The sequence below is a fragment of the Sorex fumeus genome, unplaced genomic scaffold (assembly GCF_029834395.1).
Source record: "Sorex fumeus unplaced genomic scaffold, SorFum_2.1 ptg000014l, whole genome shotgun sequence".
In the NCBI taxonomy this organism is placed as follows: domain Eukaryota; kingdom Metazoa; phylum Chordata; class Mammalia; order Eulipotyphla; family Soricidae; genus Sorex; species Sorex fumeus.
Window position 1 is genome coordinate 13,529,339 of NW_026606071.1, and position 19,557 is coordinate 13,548,895.

Here is a 19,557-nt window from a genome sequence, read left to right on the forward strand (position 1 = left end):
TCGCAGCCAAACTATGAGAGGATTTTATTTTTAACTGATTTTTTTTTGACTGTGGCATGATGCAAAGAACAGTGGGAAGTCTTGATAGGTTCATGAGCAAGGAAAACAAGTGTATTGAATGGATTAAGGGTGGGAAAAAAGGAAAGAAGACTGGAGGCAGGGGAGCCAGAGAGGAGAGTTGCAGCAATCAAAGCCGGAGGGTATGAGGACAGACTGAAGTAGGGTGACTCAGAGAATATTTACAGTGTAGATCTGACAGTAATATGCAGTATCTTAAACATTAATAGCAGTTATCATTCGTTAAATGTCTGCTATGCATTAGGGACCATGCACGTTATACAGGGGATCTTTGGAAAACCTTCATAAGTCTACATAACAGACATTATTACTATTGCTATCATCAACACTTTGTAACTAAGGAAACTGAAGTCATATGCCAATGAATGGTAGTGCTGGGATTTGAGCCAGGTCTTGCTGAAACTAAAAACACACAGAGAGAGATGATGCTGGTGGAGGTGGGGGTGGGGCATGTGAAGCTTCATACCTACTGAATGGAGATGGAATGGTTGTTTGGGTGGACAGATTCTAGAGGCATTCGAAAATACAGCATCAGAGTTTCTGTCAGAGATCAGGGCCACATTTTTGAATCAACTGAATTAATGTGTTCCTAGACTCCAGAAAAGAATGGCAGCTACCAGAAAGGAAGGGAAGGGTGAGGAGGAATCAAGAGAAGGTCCTCTTTGCTGTTGGGATGGAGGCGAAATTTTGGTGTTAGGGGTGTTATACCACACAGGGCCGTGTAGCTAACTTCTTGAAATTCCCTGAAAGTGTAAATCAATGTTAATAATAACAAAACAAACAACAACAACAACAACAAACTTACTCTCAGTCCTGTGAATCCTTAGGTTATTTTATTGGAAAAGAAATTGTCTTGCCCCGCCCCCCACACACACACCAGATGAGTTGTAGCATTTTGTGAAGAGCCTGTTGCACAGGAAGGCCCATACTAGTGTTAGCTGAGATTGTATTACATGCATAGAGATCAATACTAAAGACATGGGAATACAGACTGACTTTTAAGGAGTGGATCTTAATAAAATTAGATACTGAGCAATCACATGTTGAGGGGTCTATGTGCACAGTTGAAGTCATCTAGGCAAAGACACATGCCATAAAGGAAACAAATGGATTTGAATTCAAATAATCTGGGGTGATGGTCAGAAAGAACATAGCAGATAAGGCACTTCCTGAGTTCAATGACTGTCCCCAAGCCCAGCAGGAGTGTTTCCTGAGTACAGAACCAGGAGTAAGCCCTGAGCACAAATGAGTGTGGTCCGAAAACCAACAAAAATATCTAGGATGTGGAAGAAAACTTCAGGCAGCTGTCTCTTTCTTGACTACATGTTAGAATCAGTGAAGAAGCATTACAAAAAAATCTCAGTGTTCGGGCCACACCCAAGAAGCATTACATCAGAATGTGTGTGTGTGTGGGGGGGGGGGGGGGAGAGGAATCCAGACATAAGTATTTTATGCAGCTCTTTGTGCAGTCAAGTCTGAGAAACCGTTATCCCTACAAAAAGGTCAAATGCAACCAATGAAATACCCACACAGTATCCAGAGCCCAATACCGGGATGTGTCCCATGGATCTGAAAGGCGTGAAGCAACATGATCTCATGAGCATGAAGCCTTTCTCTTGTAGGGCTGAGGGGCAGGGGAGGGCAGCACAAGTCTACAGCGGGAGGGGGGCAGAATAAAGTTGTCAGTGCCACAGTCTGAGAAACTGCAGACTAGAAAAACCAGATAGCTAAGAAAGCAGCAGAATGAACCAGCTTTCAAGATCATGGTCATTGCTTGGGAAGAAGGATAAAGGGAAACAACAAAAGACTAAATAAAAATCCTTAGACCTCCAAAGAAATATGACTCAGTAAGAGTCTTTTTTCAAAAGCACATATATAATTGCTATAAAACTGGAGGTATTTAAAAGGATGCATCATGCATTTCCTCAGTATCAGTACAAACAATTAAAAAGAGAGAGAACTTTGACTCCATTTACACTCTATGTAAAGGGATTCAATTATGGTGACTCTAGAGACAGAAACTGCTCGATACAAAAATTCTTTTGCTAATAGTTCCATTATGAAAAAATTCATTTACACATTACTTCATGGTTTAAAAATTACAGTAAATTATGCTGCTGGCCCTTGTCAAATTCTTAATGCAAGTCAGGAGCAACTGCCAAGAAATTCCAGGGCAGGAATGATGTTACTTCAACTTTAGAAGTCAAAAAATGATCTTGGAAGATTAGGTTAGTAGAACTTTATTGCAACCACATCTGCAAGTGAAGTTCTAGAATATAATACTTTCACAGAGAGCAATTCCATGGTCTTTCTTGTCTTTAAAAAGGAAGTCAGATAAAAAGCAGTCAATGTAACTTATGGAAAGTGATCAAATAAAAGGCTGACTTCATAGACAGTACCACATTAATTATTTACAGGAAAAATTTCAGTAGCACATGAGGTTTATTTTCTTTTATACTGCCAGGTAGACCTTCAGAACTTCCATATAGTGTTACCCTATTTTCATTTACTGTTGCAAAAGTAAATGAAAAAAAGAGGAACCCAGGTGTGTGGGACCCGGGACTGAGATCTCTAAGCCTGCACGGTTTGGGACTGGACCTGTCAGTAGCTAAACAGTTACACCCTCCAACTGCCGTGTAACCCCAACAAAGGCCAGGATCCAAAGATTATCACAACAAGCTCCCGGGAGAGCACAAGGCAGAGTCTCCTACCCTGTGTCTGACTATCCTCGCCAGGGCCCAACAGCTGAAGACTTCCAGGCCCCAACCAAGGCCTTACTGGAGCCACTCTCCACACACTTGGATAAGCCTCAGACATAACCGAACTGGCAGAGGAACCCAGGTGTGTGGGACCCGGGACTGAGATCTCTAAGCCTGCACGGTTTGGGACTGGACCTGTCAGTAGCTAAACAGTTACACCCTCCAACTGCCGTGTAACCCCAACAAAGGCCAGGATCCAAAGATTATCACAACAAGCTCCCGGGAGAGCACAAGGCAGAGTCTCCTACCCTGTGTCTGACTATCCTCGCCAGGGCCCAACAGCTGAAGACTTCCAGGCCCCAACCAAGGCCTTACTGGAGCCACTCTCCACACACTTGGATAAGCCTCAGACATAACTGAACTGGCAGAGGAACCCAGGTGTGTGGGACCCGGGACTGAGATCTCTAAGCCTGCACGGTTTGGGACTGGACCTGTCAGTAGCTAAACAGTTACACCCTCCAACTGCCGTGTAACCCCAACAAAGGCCAGGATCCAAAGATTATCACAACAAGCTCCTGGGAGCGCGCGGCCGCATTCGCGGCCGCGCGACTATTTATTTAATAATTTTCAGGATACCTTAAATATCCTTAAATATCCAACCCACACGGCAGAGCCTGGCAAGCTATCCGTGATCTATGCCAAATAGACCAAATTGATATGCCAAATCCAGTAATAAATGGATCTCATTCCCCTAGCCCTGATTATGCAGAGTCGAGAAGGATATGGAAGGAGAAGCTGATAAAACACCAAGGCAGACATGGGCTGCCAAAACGCAGAAAAACAAAAATGATTGTCTGTACTTTTAATGCTCGTACGCTGACATCTGCTGCATCCATTGAAGACCTTATGGTACAAGCACGAAAGATCAAGTACGACATCATTGGTCTGACCGAAACGAGAAGACATCAATCCCATCATGCTGTTTTCGACACTGGAGAAGAACTGTTCCTTGGAACATGTGATAAAAGAGGCGTCGGTGGTGTCGGTATCCTTGTCAACACAAACTTAGTCACAAGCATTGATTCATTTGAATGCTTAACAACCCGAATCGGACGATTACACTTGAATAAATGTGGCTCACTACCGGCAGTTTCTATCTTTGTTGTCTACGCACCAACATCCAGTTATGGTGAAAAAGAAACTGAGAAATTCTACATGGAGCTGGAGAAATTCTATAAAGAAGATCACACCTTCTACAAGATCATTGTCGGTGATTTTAATGCCAAGATAGGACCAAGAAGATCAGTCGATGAACTCCACATCGGAACCCATGGCCTGGAATGGAACGAACAAGGTGACAGACTGTCTGAGTTCATCATGTCAACCAAAACCTTCCATGGTAACTCACAATTCCAAAAGGCTGAATCTAAACGTTGGACATGGGAGTCTCCCGATGGACGGTTCCACAATGAAATAGACCACATCATATTCAATCGGCGGTTTTGCCTAACCGATGTTGCTGTTGTCCCAAAATTCCAAACGGGATCAGACCACCGTCTTCTTCGTGCAAAATTCTACCTCACAGAACGAGGAGAAAAGAATGCAAGGTTTAAGAAGAAGACTCCCAGAACAACCACCAACTGGGAACTCTTTGGCTCTGTTGCAGCAACATGGGAAGATGCCGTCATTGACAACATTGATGAGGAATACGATCGAATGATTCAGCACCTCCATGATTGTGCAAGGAATGCCAAGAGAGAGATAACCACAAAAAACCGTCTTTCTTCGAACACTCTTGAACTTATTCGCCAACGTGGCGTGGCACGTGCCTCAGGCAACCACAAGCAAACGTCCGAACTGGCAAAACAGTGCAGAAAAGTCATCAAGGATGACCTCAAAAACAGGAGAGCAGCAGTACTGGTAGATGCAGCAGAAGCTGGGAAAAACATTCGTAATGCCCGCCTGTCCTTCACCAACTACAAAACCAAGATGACTGCCCTCCGACATCATGATGGATCTATCACATCTTCCAGAAGGGCAATGGAGAAGATTATTCATGAATTCTACTCAGATCTCTTTAATAGCCACATCCACTTGCCCACGTACCACATACCACATGATGGATATGTCGTTCCCAATGTTCTCCCTTCCGAAATCCAACATGCCATCTCGTCGGTAAAGAAACAAAAAGCACCTGGCCCAGACAAGATCAGACCTGAACACCTGAAGAACTTACCATCAGTACTCATCAATACATTAGCTCGACTCTTCACACGCTACCTGTCTGAATGCAAGGTTCCATCCCAATGGAAAACCAGCAAGACTGTACTACTATACAAGAAAGGAGACATCCACGACATTGGCAACTATCGCCCAATCTGCCTATTGTCTGTCATCTACAAACTATTCACTCGAGTCATCCTGAATAGGATTAGCAGAACACTAGATGAAGGACAACCATGTGAACAAGCTGGATTCCGAAAAGGATTCAGTACCATCGACCATATCCACACAATAACCAAGCTCATTGAGGTATCTCGGGAGTTCAAGATGCCGCTCTGTCTAACGTTCATTGATTTAAAGAAGGCCTTTGATTCTGTTGAGACGGAAGCGGTCATGGAAGCCCTAGCCAATCAGGGCGTACAAACTCAATACATCAGGATCCTTCGTGAGCTCTATTGCGGATTCACTACCAAGATCTCACCATTCTACAAAGAAGTAATCATCCATATCAAGAGAGGGGTTCGGCAGGGTGATACCATTTCACCAAAACTCTTCAGTGCCACCCTCGAGAACATCATGCGACGACTAGAATGGGAAAACATGGGAGTGAAGATAGATGGTCGGCAACTACACCACCTCCGCTTTGCTGATGACATCGTTCTAATAACACCAAACATCAGCCAAGCGGCACAAATGCTTGCGGACTTTGACCGTGAGTGTGGAAAGGTTGGACTACAGCTGAATCTTACGAAGACAATGTTTATGAGAAACAGCCTTGTTCCTGACGCTCCATTCGCTCTCAACGGAACCACCATCTCCGAATGCAACAGTTATATATACTTAGGTCGAGAAATCAACATGATGAATGACCTGGCACCTGAGTTACGCAGGAGGAAGAGAGCGGCTTGGAATGCCTTCAAGAGCATTGAAGAAATAACTAAAAGGACAAAGAACCTCCAACTACGAGCACATCTCTTTGATTCCACTATTCTTCCTGCATTAACATATGCCTCAGAGACCTGGACCCTACGAAAACAGGATGAGAACACTATTCGGGTCTCTCAAAGAGGAATTGAAAGAACTATGCTTGGAATATCACGATTCACTCAAATGAGAGATAGAATCCGGAGTTCTGATCTTCGTCAACGCTCAAGAATCAGAGACGCTGTCTCATTTGCCAAGACATCAAAAATCAGATGGGCTGGACATGTAATGAGGTTTACAGACAACCGCTGGACTAGAGCCATTACTGATTGGATTCCACGAGACATCAAAAGATCACGTGGACGCCCACCTATAAGATGGTCAGACTTCTTCGTCAAGACCCTAAATGATCGATTTGAGGCTCTACATGTTCCTAAAACGAACAGATACCATTGGGCTACGCTAGCACGCAACCGGGATGAATGGAGACGTTACTGGCACCCGCTCGAATAAATCGATGAATAACGGGGATTAAGTGATTAAGTGATTAAGTGAAGTTGCAAAAGTAAAAAAAAAAGTCACATACAAACTGAAGAATTCCTCCAGACAAAACACTTTGGGTAATTGTAGAAAATATCTTGACATCAATCTGTTGAGAAGTCTGGTTCATTTTTTGGTTCAGGGTACTCCATCAGAGCCCAGAGAGTCTGATGATTAACTCTGTATTGGACTGGGATGAAGTGATAAGAGTAGGATTCTAGGTCTCTGTACTAAGATGGTTCAGATGAACAGTTCTTTCCTACTTCATCTCTCTCTCTTTTTTTTTTTTGCTTTTAAAGTCACAACCAATGACCTGGCTCATCTACTTTTTAAAAAAACTATCTCTCTCTATTTTGTCTTATCTTCCTATCTTTAAAATTATCTGTTAATATGTGGAAACAAATCATAAAGCCTTAAAATAATTTTTAGAAGATCCCACCTCTGGAAAAATAACAGCACAGGAAATTAACAAGGGAAAAAAAAAAAAACCTAAACACTTCCAAAATAGCTGGCACAAATCATGAGCAGTAAAGCCCTTTGGATTTTTTTCTTTATTCTCTAAGAATAATATAAGACACACAGGTCTTCATTTTGAATTTACTGATAATTCCCATTAAAAAATATTTTGTATTTTATAATTTTATTCTGATAAAAATATCATAATTGATTCCTCCGGTCTTGGCAAAATAGAAGCAATTACTATAAGGTGAAAGCTAAAGTCATGACAAAGGTGGGCACCCTCTGATAGCATGAAGGGTGGGGGACAAAGGAAATTAAGAACAGAAACCCAAAAAAGGAAACATATCTATAGCCTGACAGAAACAGCATGCACCATTTTTTTTTCTTTTTGGGTCATACTAGGCTATGCACAGGGATTACTCCTGGCTCTGCACTCGGGAATTACTCCTGGCTGTGCTCAGGGAACCATATGGGATGCTGGGAATCAAACCCAGGTGTTTGCTGCGTACAAAGCAAACATCCTACCCACTGTGCTATCGCTTCAGCCCCAGCACTCACCTTTTTAGGTTTCAGAATCATAGTTCTTCCAGCCCCCCTCATTCAGCAAACAGTCTTCATTTATACCAACTAGTTCCAACTAGTTCCAAGATCAACTTTGTGGGGCCCAGCAATGAGAAGGGAAAAGGAAAGAACACATTCTACTAGCAACTATGTGGCTACTTCAGGGAGTATGAAAAAGACAAAGAGGGAGAGGGAAGATGAAAATACAGAAAGAACAGAGGGAGAGACAGATAGTTGAGATGTGAGAGAGAGAGAGAGAGAGACAGACAGACAGACAGACACAGACAAGGGAGACAAATGGAGGGGATAGGAGAAGCAGACGAGAAGATTAGAGAACATATACTTGAATAAACTTGAGAGAGGGAGGGATGAAGGGAGTAATCGAGTGAGCGAGGGAAAGAGAGAGCGAGAGAGATTGATCTTTGGGTAATTTCACAGTATGCTGACAGAAATAATGCTCTCTTGTATTCCATTCTCAATGTTCAGGAAAGATGCACATGGCTTTTCAGTGCTCTCTGATCTGTTTCACTTCTGTTGAGTGTCACCTGGTGACTAATTTCCAGACACTCCAGAGTTGGTTAGGATAAAAACAGCTGTGCATGGGTGGGGTAGCAATGGGGGAAAGCATGCTTTTTAATGCAGAGGGCCCAGGCATGTTTGATCCCTGGTCTTCTGGTTTCTGATCCTCCAGTTACTACTAGGAGTGATCTCGGAGTACTGTGTTGGGAAAAGTCCCTGAGCAACACCCAGTGTCATTCAAAAATGAAAACAAAACAAAAGCAAAACAAAGAAAAGCTCTGTGCAATGATGATACATCTTCCCCTAGCCACTGAAATGAAATGTTCTTAATATTACGTGCATATGAGAAGCGGGAAGGAAATCTGATGTATTTATGGGCTCAGAAATGGCAAGTTCAACAAACTTTCTAACACTTTAAAGTCACAACTCTGGCTACATGGAAAACTGTCACAATTGAGTAAAACTCCAATAATATTAGCTGAACTTGTTAATGCTGACTGAAATTCTCAGAAATATGCTGTCATAAAAGAACCTTAAATATAATTCTGGGTGCCTTATTTACACTCATAAACCATACAGTGTTTAGACATAAGTCTTTTTCTCTGGCACTGTTAAGGTCAAGACAGGCATTATAATGGTGCTAGAAAAACAAACCTACACATTACAAAATCTGACAAGCTCTAAGTGAGCACTTTAACAGCTATAAAAGGCAGTGAGTGAAAGTTTCCAAAAATCCCACTTTCTTGGGTACTTGAGTAGGCATGTAAATGTGCCTGGAATAAGGAAAAGTGTGCATAGTTTATCAGGTTCCTAGCATTCTGACCCAAAATCATTAACATTTATTATTGTTGCAATGCTCACAATATTATTCTCATACTATTTAAAGGGATGAAATTTCAGTCACAAGAAAGAGGATCGGCCCATTTAAGAAATCTGAAATGTTTTCACAAAAACATGAGGAATACTGACTGGTAGATGGAGATTCGATTTTTTTCCCAAAGAAACAGAAGATTCCTCCACAGGGTAAATAAGGCCAGCTGGTCCTGCCCTGGTGTCATGTGGAATTAGTTATCGTTACTTCCATTGATATCAGGCCGTACATCCCAGTTTCAAGATCAAATAAAGCCCACTGAAACAGAGTAGGCCAAAAATATGGAGATGATTCTTCCTGAAAATTAAAACCACTACAAACACTGCTAGCAATTTAGATGTATTTGGACTCTACATGTCCTTGGAAAATGTTTGAATTCTAAACCTACTTCCAGAGGATTTTATTACTCCCATGAATTACTCCTGTATATTTTCAATGCTAACTGAAAAGAAGTGAATTTAATCACCAGTTTGATACTTTAGGCAGTATCCAAGAGCAGCAGAGCAAGGATCTGGGATCAACCTTTGTCTTTTAGAGGAGGAACAACAGAAAAACCTGGAATGGAAAACCCTTACTGGGATGAGTAATAACTCACAGTTTAATTCTTTAACCAGAAAGCTTTGTGCAATGGCAGAACCCTTTTCAATTTTTATCATAGACTCTAAGATAAGGACTAGTTAGGATGATTAAATGTCTCTACAAATCAGGAAGAAGTGGATTCATGCAGTCCAGATATTGATGCTCCAAAAATTGATGACCTCTATTTCTCAAATCAGATTTCCAGAAAATAAAATGATAATTATTGGGTGAGAACACCTTGTCACCTTGGGGTGACACTACTTCCACTACCCAGCCATCGCCACACTTCAGGATGCTTTCCGGACCGCTTTGCGGCCGCACGACACATCATAAGACACTAAATACCCATCTTCCGGAATTGTCGTACCGTATTTGATAGGGTTCAAATATGGTAACACCTACAAGGGTGATTAGAGGTCGCCCCAAAAGCCTCTATCCCTCTCGGAAAGACTGGCAAACTACCGAGAGTATTCCGCCCGCACGGAAGAGCCTAGCAAGCTATCCGTTGTGTATTCGATATGCCAAAACCAGTAACTACAACTGGTCTCATTCACCTGACCCTGAAGGCTTCACCGACATGGCAGCACTGAGAAGGATGAGAAAGGAGAGGCTGACAAAATCTCAAGGCCGACCTAGACTGCCACAACGAAGGAAGACAAAAATGATCGTCTGTACTTTCAATGCACGTACGCTAGCATCAGATGCATCCATCGAGGACCTGATGGTACAAGCGTGAATGATCAAGTACGACATCACTGGTCTGACTGAGACAAGAAGGCACGAATCTCACCATGCCGTTTTCGACACTGGAGAAGAATTGTTCCTCGGAACATGCAATAAAAGAGGTGTTGGAGGCGTCGGTGTTCTTGTCAACACAAACTTGGCCAAGAGCATTGATTCATTCGAATGCCTAACAACCCGAATCGGACATTTACATTTGAATAGATGTGGCTCACTGCCTGCAGTTTCTATCTTCGTTGTCTACGCACCAACATCTCATCATGATGAAAGAGAAATTGAGAAGTTCTACATGGAGCTAGAGAAGTTCTATAAAGAAGACCACACCTTCTACAAGATCATTGTGGGTGATTTTAATGCCAAGATAGGACCGAGAAGATCAGCTGAAGAACTTCACATCGGGACCCATGGCCTAGAATGGAACGAACAGGGTGAGAGACTATCTGAGTTCATCATGTCGACCAAGACCATTCATGGTAACTCACAGTTCCAGAAGGCAGAATCTAAACGATGGACATGGGAGTCTCCCGGTGGACGATTCCACAACGAAATAGATCACATCATATTCAATTGACGGTTTTGCCTGACCGATGTTGCTGTTGTCCCAAAATTTCGAATGGGATCGGACCACCGTCTCCTTCGTGCAAAATTCTACTTCACAGAGCGGGGAGAAAGGGCTGCAAAGTTCAAAAAGAGAACTCCCAGAATGACCACCAACTGGGAACTCTTTGGTACTATTGCGGCAACATGGGAAGATGCCATTGTTGACAACATTGACGAGGAATACGATCGACTGGTTCAGCACCTCCATGAATGTGCGAGGAACGCCAAGAGAGAGATAGCCACAAAAAATCGCCTATCTTCGAAAACTCTTGAGCTAATTCGCCAGCGTGGTTTGGCGCATGCCTCAGGCAACCGCAAGCTAACGTCTGAGCTCACAAAGCAGTGCAGAGATGCGATCAAGGAAGACCTCAAAGAGAGAAGAGCAGAAGTACTGGTAGATGCGGCAGAAGCCGGGAAAAGTATTCGTAAGGCCCACCTGTCCTTCGCCAACTACAAGACCAAGATGACTGCCCTCCGACGTCCTGATGGATCCATCACATCCTCCAGAACGGCAATGGAGAAGATTATCCATGACTTCTACTCAAATCTCTTCGATAGCCATGTCCACTTGCCGACATACCAAATTCCACAGGATGGATATGTCGTTCCCAATGTTCTCCCTTCCGAAATCCGACACGCCATTTCGTCGGTAAAGAAACAAAGAGCACCCGGCCCAGACCTGAACACCTGAAGAACCTGCCGTCAGTACTCATCAATACACTGGCTTGGCTCTTCACTCGCTACCTATCTGAATGCAAGGTTCCGTCCCAATGGAAAACCAGCAGGACCGTACTACTGTTCAAGAAGAGAGACATCCATGACACTGGCAACTATCGCCCGATCTGCCTATTGTCTGTCATCTACAAGTTGTTCACTCGAGTCATCCTAAATAGGATTGGCAGAACACTAGATGAAGGACAACCATGCGAGCAAGCCGGGTTCCGCAAAGGATTCAGCACCATCGACCATATCCACACAATAACCAAGCTCATGGAGGTTTCTCGGGAGTTCAAGATGCCGCTCTGTTTAACGTTCATTGATTTAAAGAAGGCCTTTGATTCTGTTGAGACGGAAGCGGTCATTGAAGCCCTAGCCAATCAGGGCATTCAAGCCCAATACATCAGGATCCTCCGTGAACTGTATTGCGGATTCACTACCAGGATCTCACTATTCTACAAAGAAGTGATCGTTGACGTCAAGAGAGGGGTGCGGCAGGGTGATACCATTTCACCGAAACTCTTCAGTGCCACCCTCGAGAACATCATGCGACGACTGGAATGGGAAGGAATGGAAGTGAAGATAGATGGTCGGCAACTACACCACCTCCGCTTTGCTGATGACATTGTTTTAATAACACCAAACATCAGCCAAGCGGCACAAATGCTGGCCGACTTTGACCGTGAGTGTGGAAAGGTAGGACTACAGCTGAATCTTACGAAGACAATGTTTATGAGAAACAGCCTCGTTCCTGATGCCCCATTTGCTCTCAACGAGACGACCATCTCCGAATGCAACAGCTATGTGTGCCTAGGTCGAGAGGTCAACATGACAAATGACCTGGCACCCGAGCTGCGCAGGAGGAAGAGAGCAGCTTGGAACGCCTTCAAGAACGTCGAAGAAATAGCTAAGAGGACGAAGAACCTCCGGCTCCAGGCACATCTCTTTGATTCCACTGTTCTTCCTGCATTAACATATGCCTCAGAGACCTGGGCCCTACGCAAACCAGATGAGAACACTATTCAGGTCTCCCAAAGAAGAATAGAAAGAGCTATGCTTGGAATATCACGTTTCACTCAAATGAGAGAAAGAATCCGGAGTTCTGACATCCGTCGACGATCAAGAATCAGGGACGCTGTCTCATTTGCCAAGGTGTCGAAAATCAGATGGGCTGGTCACGTAATGAGATTTAAAGATGACCGCTGGACTAGAGCTGTTACCGACTGGATTCCACGGGATGTCAAAAGACCGCGTGGCCGCCCACCTACCAGATGGTCAGACTTCTTCCTCAAGATCATGAACGATCGGTTTGAGGCCCTTCATGTTCCCAGAGCGAACAGATGCCATTGGGCTACACTAGCACGCGACAGGGACAAATGGAGACGTTACTGGCGCCTGTTTGAACAAATCGACGACTAACGGGAAGTTAAGTGATTAAGTGAATTATTGGGTGCCTGCTATGTTCAAGGTACCAGGATAGGTGCTCTCCTCCAAATACCTATGGAGGTGATTATTATCTCCATTTTACAGAAAACAAGAAATGCATTGCCCACAGTTATATACTTGGTAAATGGCCATGGAGAGTGGAAAATTCCATCATTTCCTTGCCCCTACACCTTTTATTATTATTTTTTAAAGTTTTATTGAATCACCATGAGATAGTTACAAGCTTTCATGTTTGGGTTACAATCACACAATGATTAAACACCCATCCCTCCACCAGTGCACATTCCCCACCACCAATATCCCCGGATACCCTCCCTTTCCCACCCTCCCCCTGCCTCCATGGCAGACAATATTCCCCATACTCTCTCTCTCTACTTTTGGGCATTATGGTTTGCAATGCAGATACTGAGAGGTTATCATGTTTGGTCCATTATCTACTTTCAGCACACATCTCCCATCCTGACCGGTTTCTCCAGCCATCATTTTCTTAGTGATCCCTTCTCTATTCCAGCTGCCTTCTCCCCTTTGCTCATGAGGCAGGCTTCCAGTTATGGAGTGCTCGCTTTGCCCCTATACCTTTAAACTTATCTGTAGTCTCATATATTAACACTTTTCATCCTGTATCAACCAAAAAGTGTCTCCCTACGATGGTTTACCAAAGTTGACCCATGTGATTGCTTCCAGGGTCACCTCTGCAGAGGTCTGTGCTACACTCCTTATTGCTTCTTTGTCCCATTTAACAGGCCACTTTCCGGTTTAACAAAGCCAGAGCTTCTGACCTCTGTACACATACATCTCAACTTCCCCATACAAAAGTTCCTTTCTTAAAGCTGCTTCTCCTTCTATGCATTGTTCTACTCTACTTTCTTTTCACTTCCATATTTCTTTTATTTGTTTAAGGGGAAGGGACTTTCCCAAGTTATGCTCAGGAGGCACAGAGGACCCTCAGTGATTCTCAGCCAATTGGGCCAGCAGTTCAATCTCTCTAGTTCTCAATCCCATATTTAGGAAAAAAATCACAATTCCTGGCATCTGATTTACATCTTATATTCTATAGCTGATCACATTCCAGTTTAATACCTATTATTCTATGGAAACCTCTAGGAACAAATATCACCTGTAACTTCATGTTTCTCAAATCAGATGACTTCTTCTCAGGTCCTACTCTTCCTAAATCCTTTACACATTTGGTGCTATTTACTACTTTTTCTTAAAACCTGGCTTCTCTAAAAACACTTTCCCAATTCTCTTACAGAATTCATTGGTGTGTTGTCTTTCCCTAGTTACTCTACCTCAGTCCGTCCCTTAAGTAAATAAGAGTTTCTATATCACCATTCTTTAGAGATTCCCAGACTTAACTGGCCTGCCACTGTCTTAAAAAAAAATTAATCAGTGCCCTCTTGATTTTATGATTGTTTTTTTTTTCTTTCATTTCTGTGCCATATCTGGCAATGTCCAGGGGTATACCTGGCAATGCCGAGGGCCATTCCTGGCTCTGTGCTCAGAAGTGACCGTTGTCAGCATATAGATGACTGATACAGTGCCAGAGATTAGAACCACAGAACCACGGTTGGCTGCAAGCAAAGCAAGTTTCTTACCTACTTCTCTAAGGGCCCCTCAGTGGCCCCTTGGAAACTAATCTTTTTTTAGTGAACAAACAGAAAATAATCCATAGGATACTGCCCCCACCCACCACCAAGTGGATCATTCTAGATCATTCTAGTACAATCCCCCTTCCACTGTTATCCACTTTGGGACTGCTGCTCTATTCCCCCCCCCTCCCCTCACGGACCCTGACCTTCTTAGTTCCTCTAGTCTCTATGATAGACCTCAATGGCTACCATCATTTCTGTTTTTCTACCTATCAACCTTTCTTGAAATCCATGACTTCTTTCTTAGTAGTCTTTAGGTATCTCCAGTTGGATAATGCAAAGATTCCTCAACAAAATATGCCCCCAAATAAAATAAATAAATCCCTCTACCCTCTGATCTTTTTACCTCTTAGTGAAGAGTGTTACTCACTGCTTCATAGTTTAGGTTTTGAGAGCCTCAAAATATACCTTGATTCTTCGATACTTGAATGCAAGGTCCTAGTGTCTTTGACCCTACATAACCTTTGAATTCTCTTTTCTCCATCATTACTAGTCTGGTATTTTATGGTGTTACCTGGGTTAATGCAATAGCCCACCAGTGGTTTCTCTTTTGAAGTCTCCTGTTTTCTATGCCCTATATATTGTTTCCAAACTTATCTTTCTAAAGCAGTATATTTCTCTGTTTGTAAATGTGGAGGGCTCGGCTCCACACGAACTACAAAGCAGGGATTCAATAGATTACAAGCCTTGGAAACTTTCCTTCACTCAAGCTGAAAATTTGTTCTATGCCAACTCCTGCTTCTAGTACCTCTGCTATCCCTGTAGCTAGAATGTCATTCTTCCTTTGGCCTATCTAGCAACTCCTTTTCATCATCATTACAGACCCCCCCCTTATAGGTAGAGGACTACCTTCATCTATCTCCTAACACCTCACCCCCGTCATGAAGGCAGAACTGTTCCCACAGCTGGGTTCCCATACATCTCTTTATTACAATACTAACCACAGGGTTTTATAGAGTCATTTGTTGACTCACTGCCCCACCATGAATCCTTCAAAGGCAGATACTGGATTATTCACAGGGTCTAATTCACTGCTTGGGTCATAGTTGGATGCTCAATAAATATGTGCTAAATGAACAAATTAATAGACCTTTTCCTGTTTGTAGTATTAATTAGGCTTTAGCTTCATTATCAGAACAACATATGAAAACATATGCATATATCAAAGAATAAGCAGCAGCTTTTAATGACACATATAGAGTCTGAATTTCTATTAAAATAGTTTTAAATTCCAACAGCTATTAAAGTGTGAACAATATACTGACTATAAATGAATAAATATAGCATGATATTCCATCAATATATGACTATTTTCCTTTAAAATCATTTGCCAAACTGTATTTTCTACTATTAATTTATTCATCCATTTACTTTCATTCACACATACCTATTTCAAAAAGAATTTGAGCTTAAATATTTAGTGTTTCATCTATAAACATAATATATCAACCCAGGCATTTTAAAATTCCTATCTAACAAACTTAGCAGCTGTTTCAGGGGAAAACTATCCAAGTCCATTAATGTGACTAATCTTAATTCTACATTATTTCTTGCGAGGATTTCTTTTAAGCATTTGTTGAAATAATCTCCTAACTAGAGTGTTCTAAATCCAAAAAGCTAACATGGCAATTCATGCCCTAATATTTTCCAATATGAAGCACTACACAGTATAATGAAAGGTAAATTTCATTTTCAATTGCTGTCACAAAGCTAACATTTATTCTCCTAGTCTGAAACATCATAATCTTCCCATCAAAATAAATCTCAATAGTTACAAGCCAATTTTAAAAGGTAAAGGTAAAGGCCCTCCCGTTGATCGTCGATTTGCTCGAGCGGGCCCAGTAACGTCTCCATTGGAGACTTTGTTGTTACTGTGTCTGGCATATCGAATACTCTCGGTAGCTTGCCGGGCTCTCCGAGAGGGGCGGAGGAATCGAACTCGGGTCGGCCATGTTGGCCGCTTGTAAGGCGAACGCCCTGTCCGCTGTGCTATCGCTCCAGCCCTTTTTAGGAGACAGAAAATGCCACACAACAGATAAACTGTGCTAATATGAAAGACATACCCAGAATGTTCTTTGAACTGTCACTGATCTGACCTTAGGGATGACTCTTTTGAGAATTCCCTTGCCAACAGCAGGTGGACTCACCTGGTGAGTTCTGCGGAGAGGACACGGGGGAGCCGCGTGGGGACTGACAGTAGCTGGGGTGGAGTAAGGCATGTGGAGGCACATATGACATTATCTCTTCTTCAAATAAACTAGGGAAAAACAAGAAACAAAATGCATACCTTAGCCAGAGAGGTGGGGAAAAGTCCTATTTCCACAGTAAGCCAGCTGGTCTCTCACTCTGATCCATTCTACCTGAGGTCATTTCCCTCCCTGAGAAGCACCTCTCCTCGTGCTCATGGTCCACAGGATGAAACGACTGTCATTGCAGCTTTTGGGAAACCTGTGGGTTCTTGTCTGTTTTCCTACCAACTTCAGAAAACGCGATTTACACTTTATCACTTGGTTCTATGTGTTTACATGATGACTTGAAAACAGTATTTTGTTTGGTTTTGGTCCATACCTAGCACTGCCTCTGTGCTCTGAAGACTGTTTGTGGTACCAGGGATCGAACCAAGATTGACTGCAAGCAAGGCAAATGCCTTACCTCCTACACGCTCTCTGGCCTACTACCCAGTTTTTTCGATTTGGGTATAAGATTCACACATGACGGAGAACGATCATTGAGAACTAATAATAAACATACAAAGTACAGTCCACATTTCATTGCAAATAATAGATAAATGATCGTAACTAGGAGAGAGACTGGTTTGACTTCCAGTTGGTAGAGGCCAGGATGTTTATATGTTTATTATTATTATTTTCTTTGTGGAGTGGATGGAGCAAGCTCCTATTCCAACTCCCAAAATCCATTTGTTTAAAATTCTTTTTATTTCAAACAAATACACATGCATATCTTATAAATATATGTAGACACATACACACATTCTGTATGGGCATTTATGTATGTATACATATGTATATATGTATATATATATAGTATAGTCACTGATTTAAATAATTCAAACATCAAAGTAAAACAAATGAGGATGAAGTCCTGATATGTATCTAATTTGTATTAAACTGCACATGTAATACATTGTACTAATGTGCACAATTTTAAGATAATAAATATATCTAGTAATTCAAATGAAAATCTAGAAATGGATGGCAAGATTTTTGAGTAATAATTAAAGAACTATTATGAGTAAGTGAATTTCTCACACTTCTCTAAAGGCCCATTAACTTCAGTGAACAAGCATAATTTCCAAAGCAAAGTAAAACACAGACTTGTTCTTATACATAAATAAACTTTCAAATTTTGTTTTGTTTTGGGATCACACCCAGCTGTGTTCATGAAATACTCCTGGCTCTGTGTTCAGGGATCATTCTGTGCCATGTCTGAGGTACCATATGGGATCTGGTGCTGGAGCTGAACCCGGGTTAAGTGCATACAAAGGAAGATGCCTAGCCCTCAAATTTTGTTTTTAAGTCAACTGCATGAAAGACAGAAACTCATGAAAATAATGTTTTCCATAGTAAACTACTGTAAACTGTATTGTGTCATTACTATGTGGAGATTATTTAACTAAGAATAGCTAAATAACTCTGGCGTATGATTTACAATAATTTTTTTATTGATTCCAAAAGCAGAATTCTTTGATTTCAATGAAAAGAGTAGATTCCCAGAAACTTAGATTTTGAAAATGTCAAGATTTCTTAGACTATGAAACCTTAGATTTCATAGCCTCGCCAGTATCTTGTAGTAAAATGCACTATTTTATGATTGACAAAACCATAATAAAAGTACATGTTCATGTTAATTGACAGAGATTCTTAGGCCAGCCATTGAGCACATTATATCCTGCTTTAAAAAAAATACAAGGATACTTTTTGAGGACGACCAGGAGACAGAAAAGTGACTCCCTCACAGGCAGATCTTGTACAGTACGAAGTGAAATGAAGCATATGTGGAAAGTGACTAAATCCCTTTGAATTATGCTCCTACACAGTAATGAAAAGAAACGTTTTGGTTTTGGTTTTATAAATATGGCAACTATGAGGTGGGCAGTTAAAACTGGAATCAAGATTGTCATGAATAATATGAATAATACTGTTAGCACTTTGGGTCTACATTCTCAAATAAAACATTGGCTCAGCATTCCATTCCATTTAATTCTGTGGAGATTATAGTGGTAAGTTAGAACAAAGAATTACTTTACCCTGGTATCCTACATTTGAAAGACAACATTGAAAATGATGAAGACTTTTGAATACCTGCCAGCTTCCCTTCTAAACTAGTTTAGCACTTAAAACCAAAGTTGATCTTACCATCAGGAGAGAAGATTTATGAAGGGGTATCTAAAGTTGGCAGAAAGTACCAGTGAACAAATTTCAACTTTCTGACCCGGTTTCCCAAATAAAAACTCCCAAACCATAAAGTGAATGAATACTATCTTATATAAATGCTGTTGAATTTCTCAAAATTTTTTCATTTTGAGAAAAAACAATGAAAACATAATAACAATGAAAAAATAATAGGCCCACTCTTCTACTCTGAAGAGGTAAGCCAGATCTAAACAAGCTATTCTATTCTGAGAGTGGGATGTTCTATTCACTGGCATTTTATAAATACTCCCCTTCTTTAATATCATCAGTTTTACCAGCAGGGTAAGAATAATATCAAATATATTTAACTGGTAAGAAATAGGATCTGAAATGAAATATTGCTAAAACAGTAGACTATAGGGGCTGAAGCGATAGCACAGCAGGTAGGGTGTTTGCCTTGCACGTGGCCGACCTGGGTTCTATTCCCAGCACCCCATATGGTCCCCTGAGCACTGCCAGGAGTAATTCCTGAGTGCAGAGCCAAGAGTAACCCCTGTGCATCGCTGGGTGTGACC

The 19,557-nt window shown here is 41.9% G+C and overlaps 1 protein-coding gene across 1 annotated transcript in view; it reads right to left on the reverse strand.

Annotated features, from left to right (window-relative positions):
- Positions 1-19,557, reverse strand: part of HECW2 (HECT, C2 and WW domain containing E3 ubiquitin protein ligase 2) — a 320,314-nt gene that overhangs the window by 47,436 nt on the left and 253,321 nt on the right. The window contains exon 19 of the mRNA XM_056111748.1: positions 16,757-16,866. Coding sequence (XP_055967723.1) covers positions 16,757-16,866 — 110 coding nt within the window. The remainder of the gene's footprint in view (positions 1-16,756; positions 16,867-19,557) is intronic.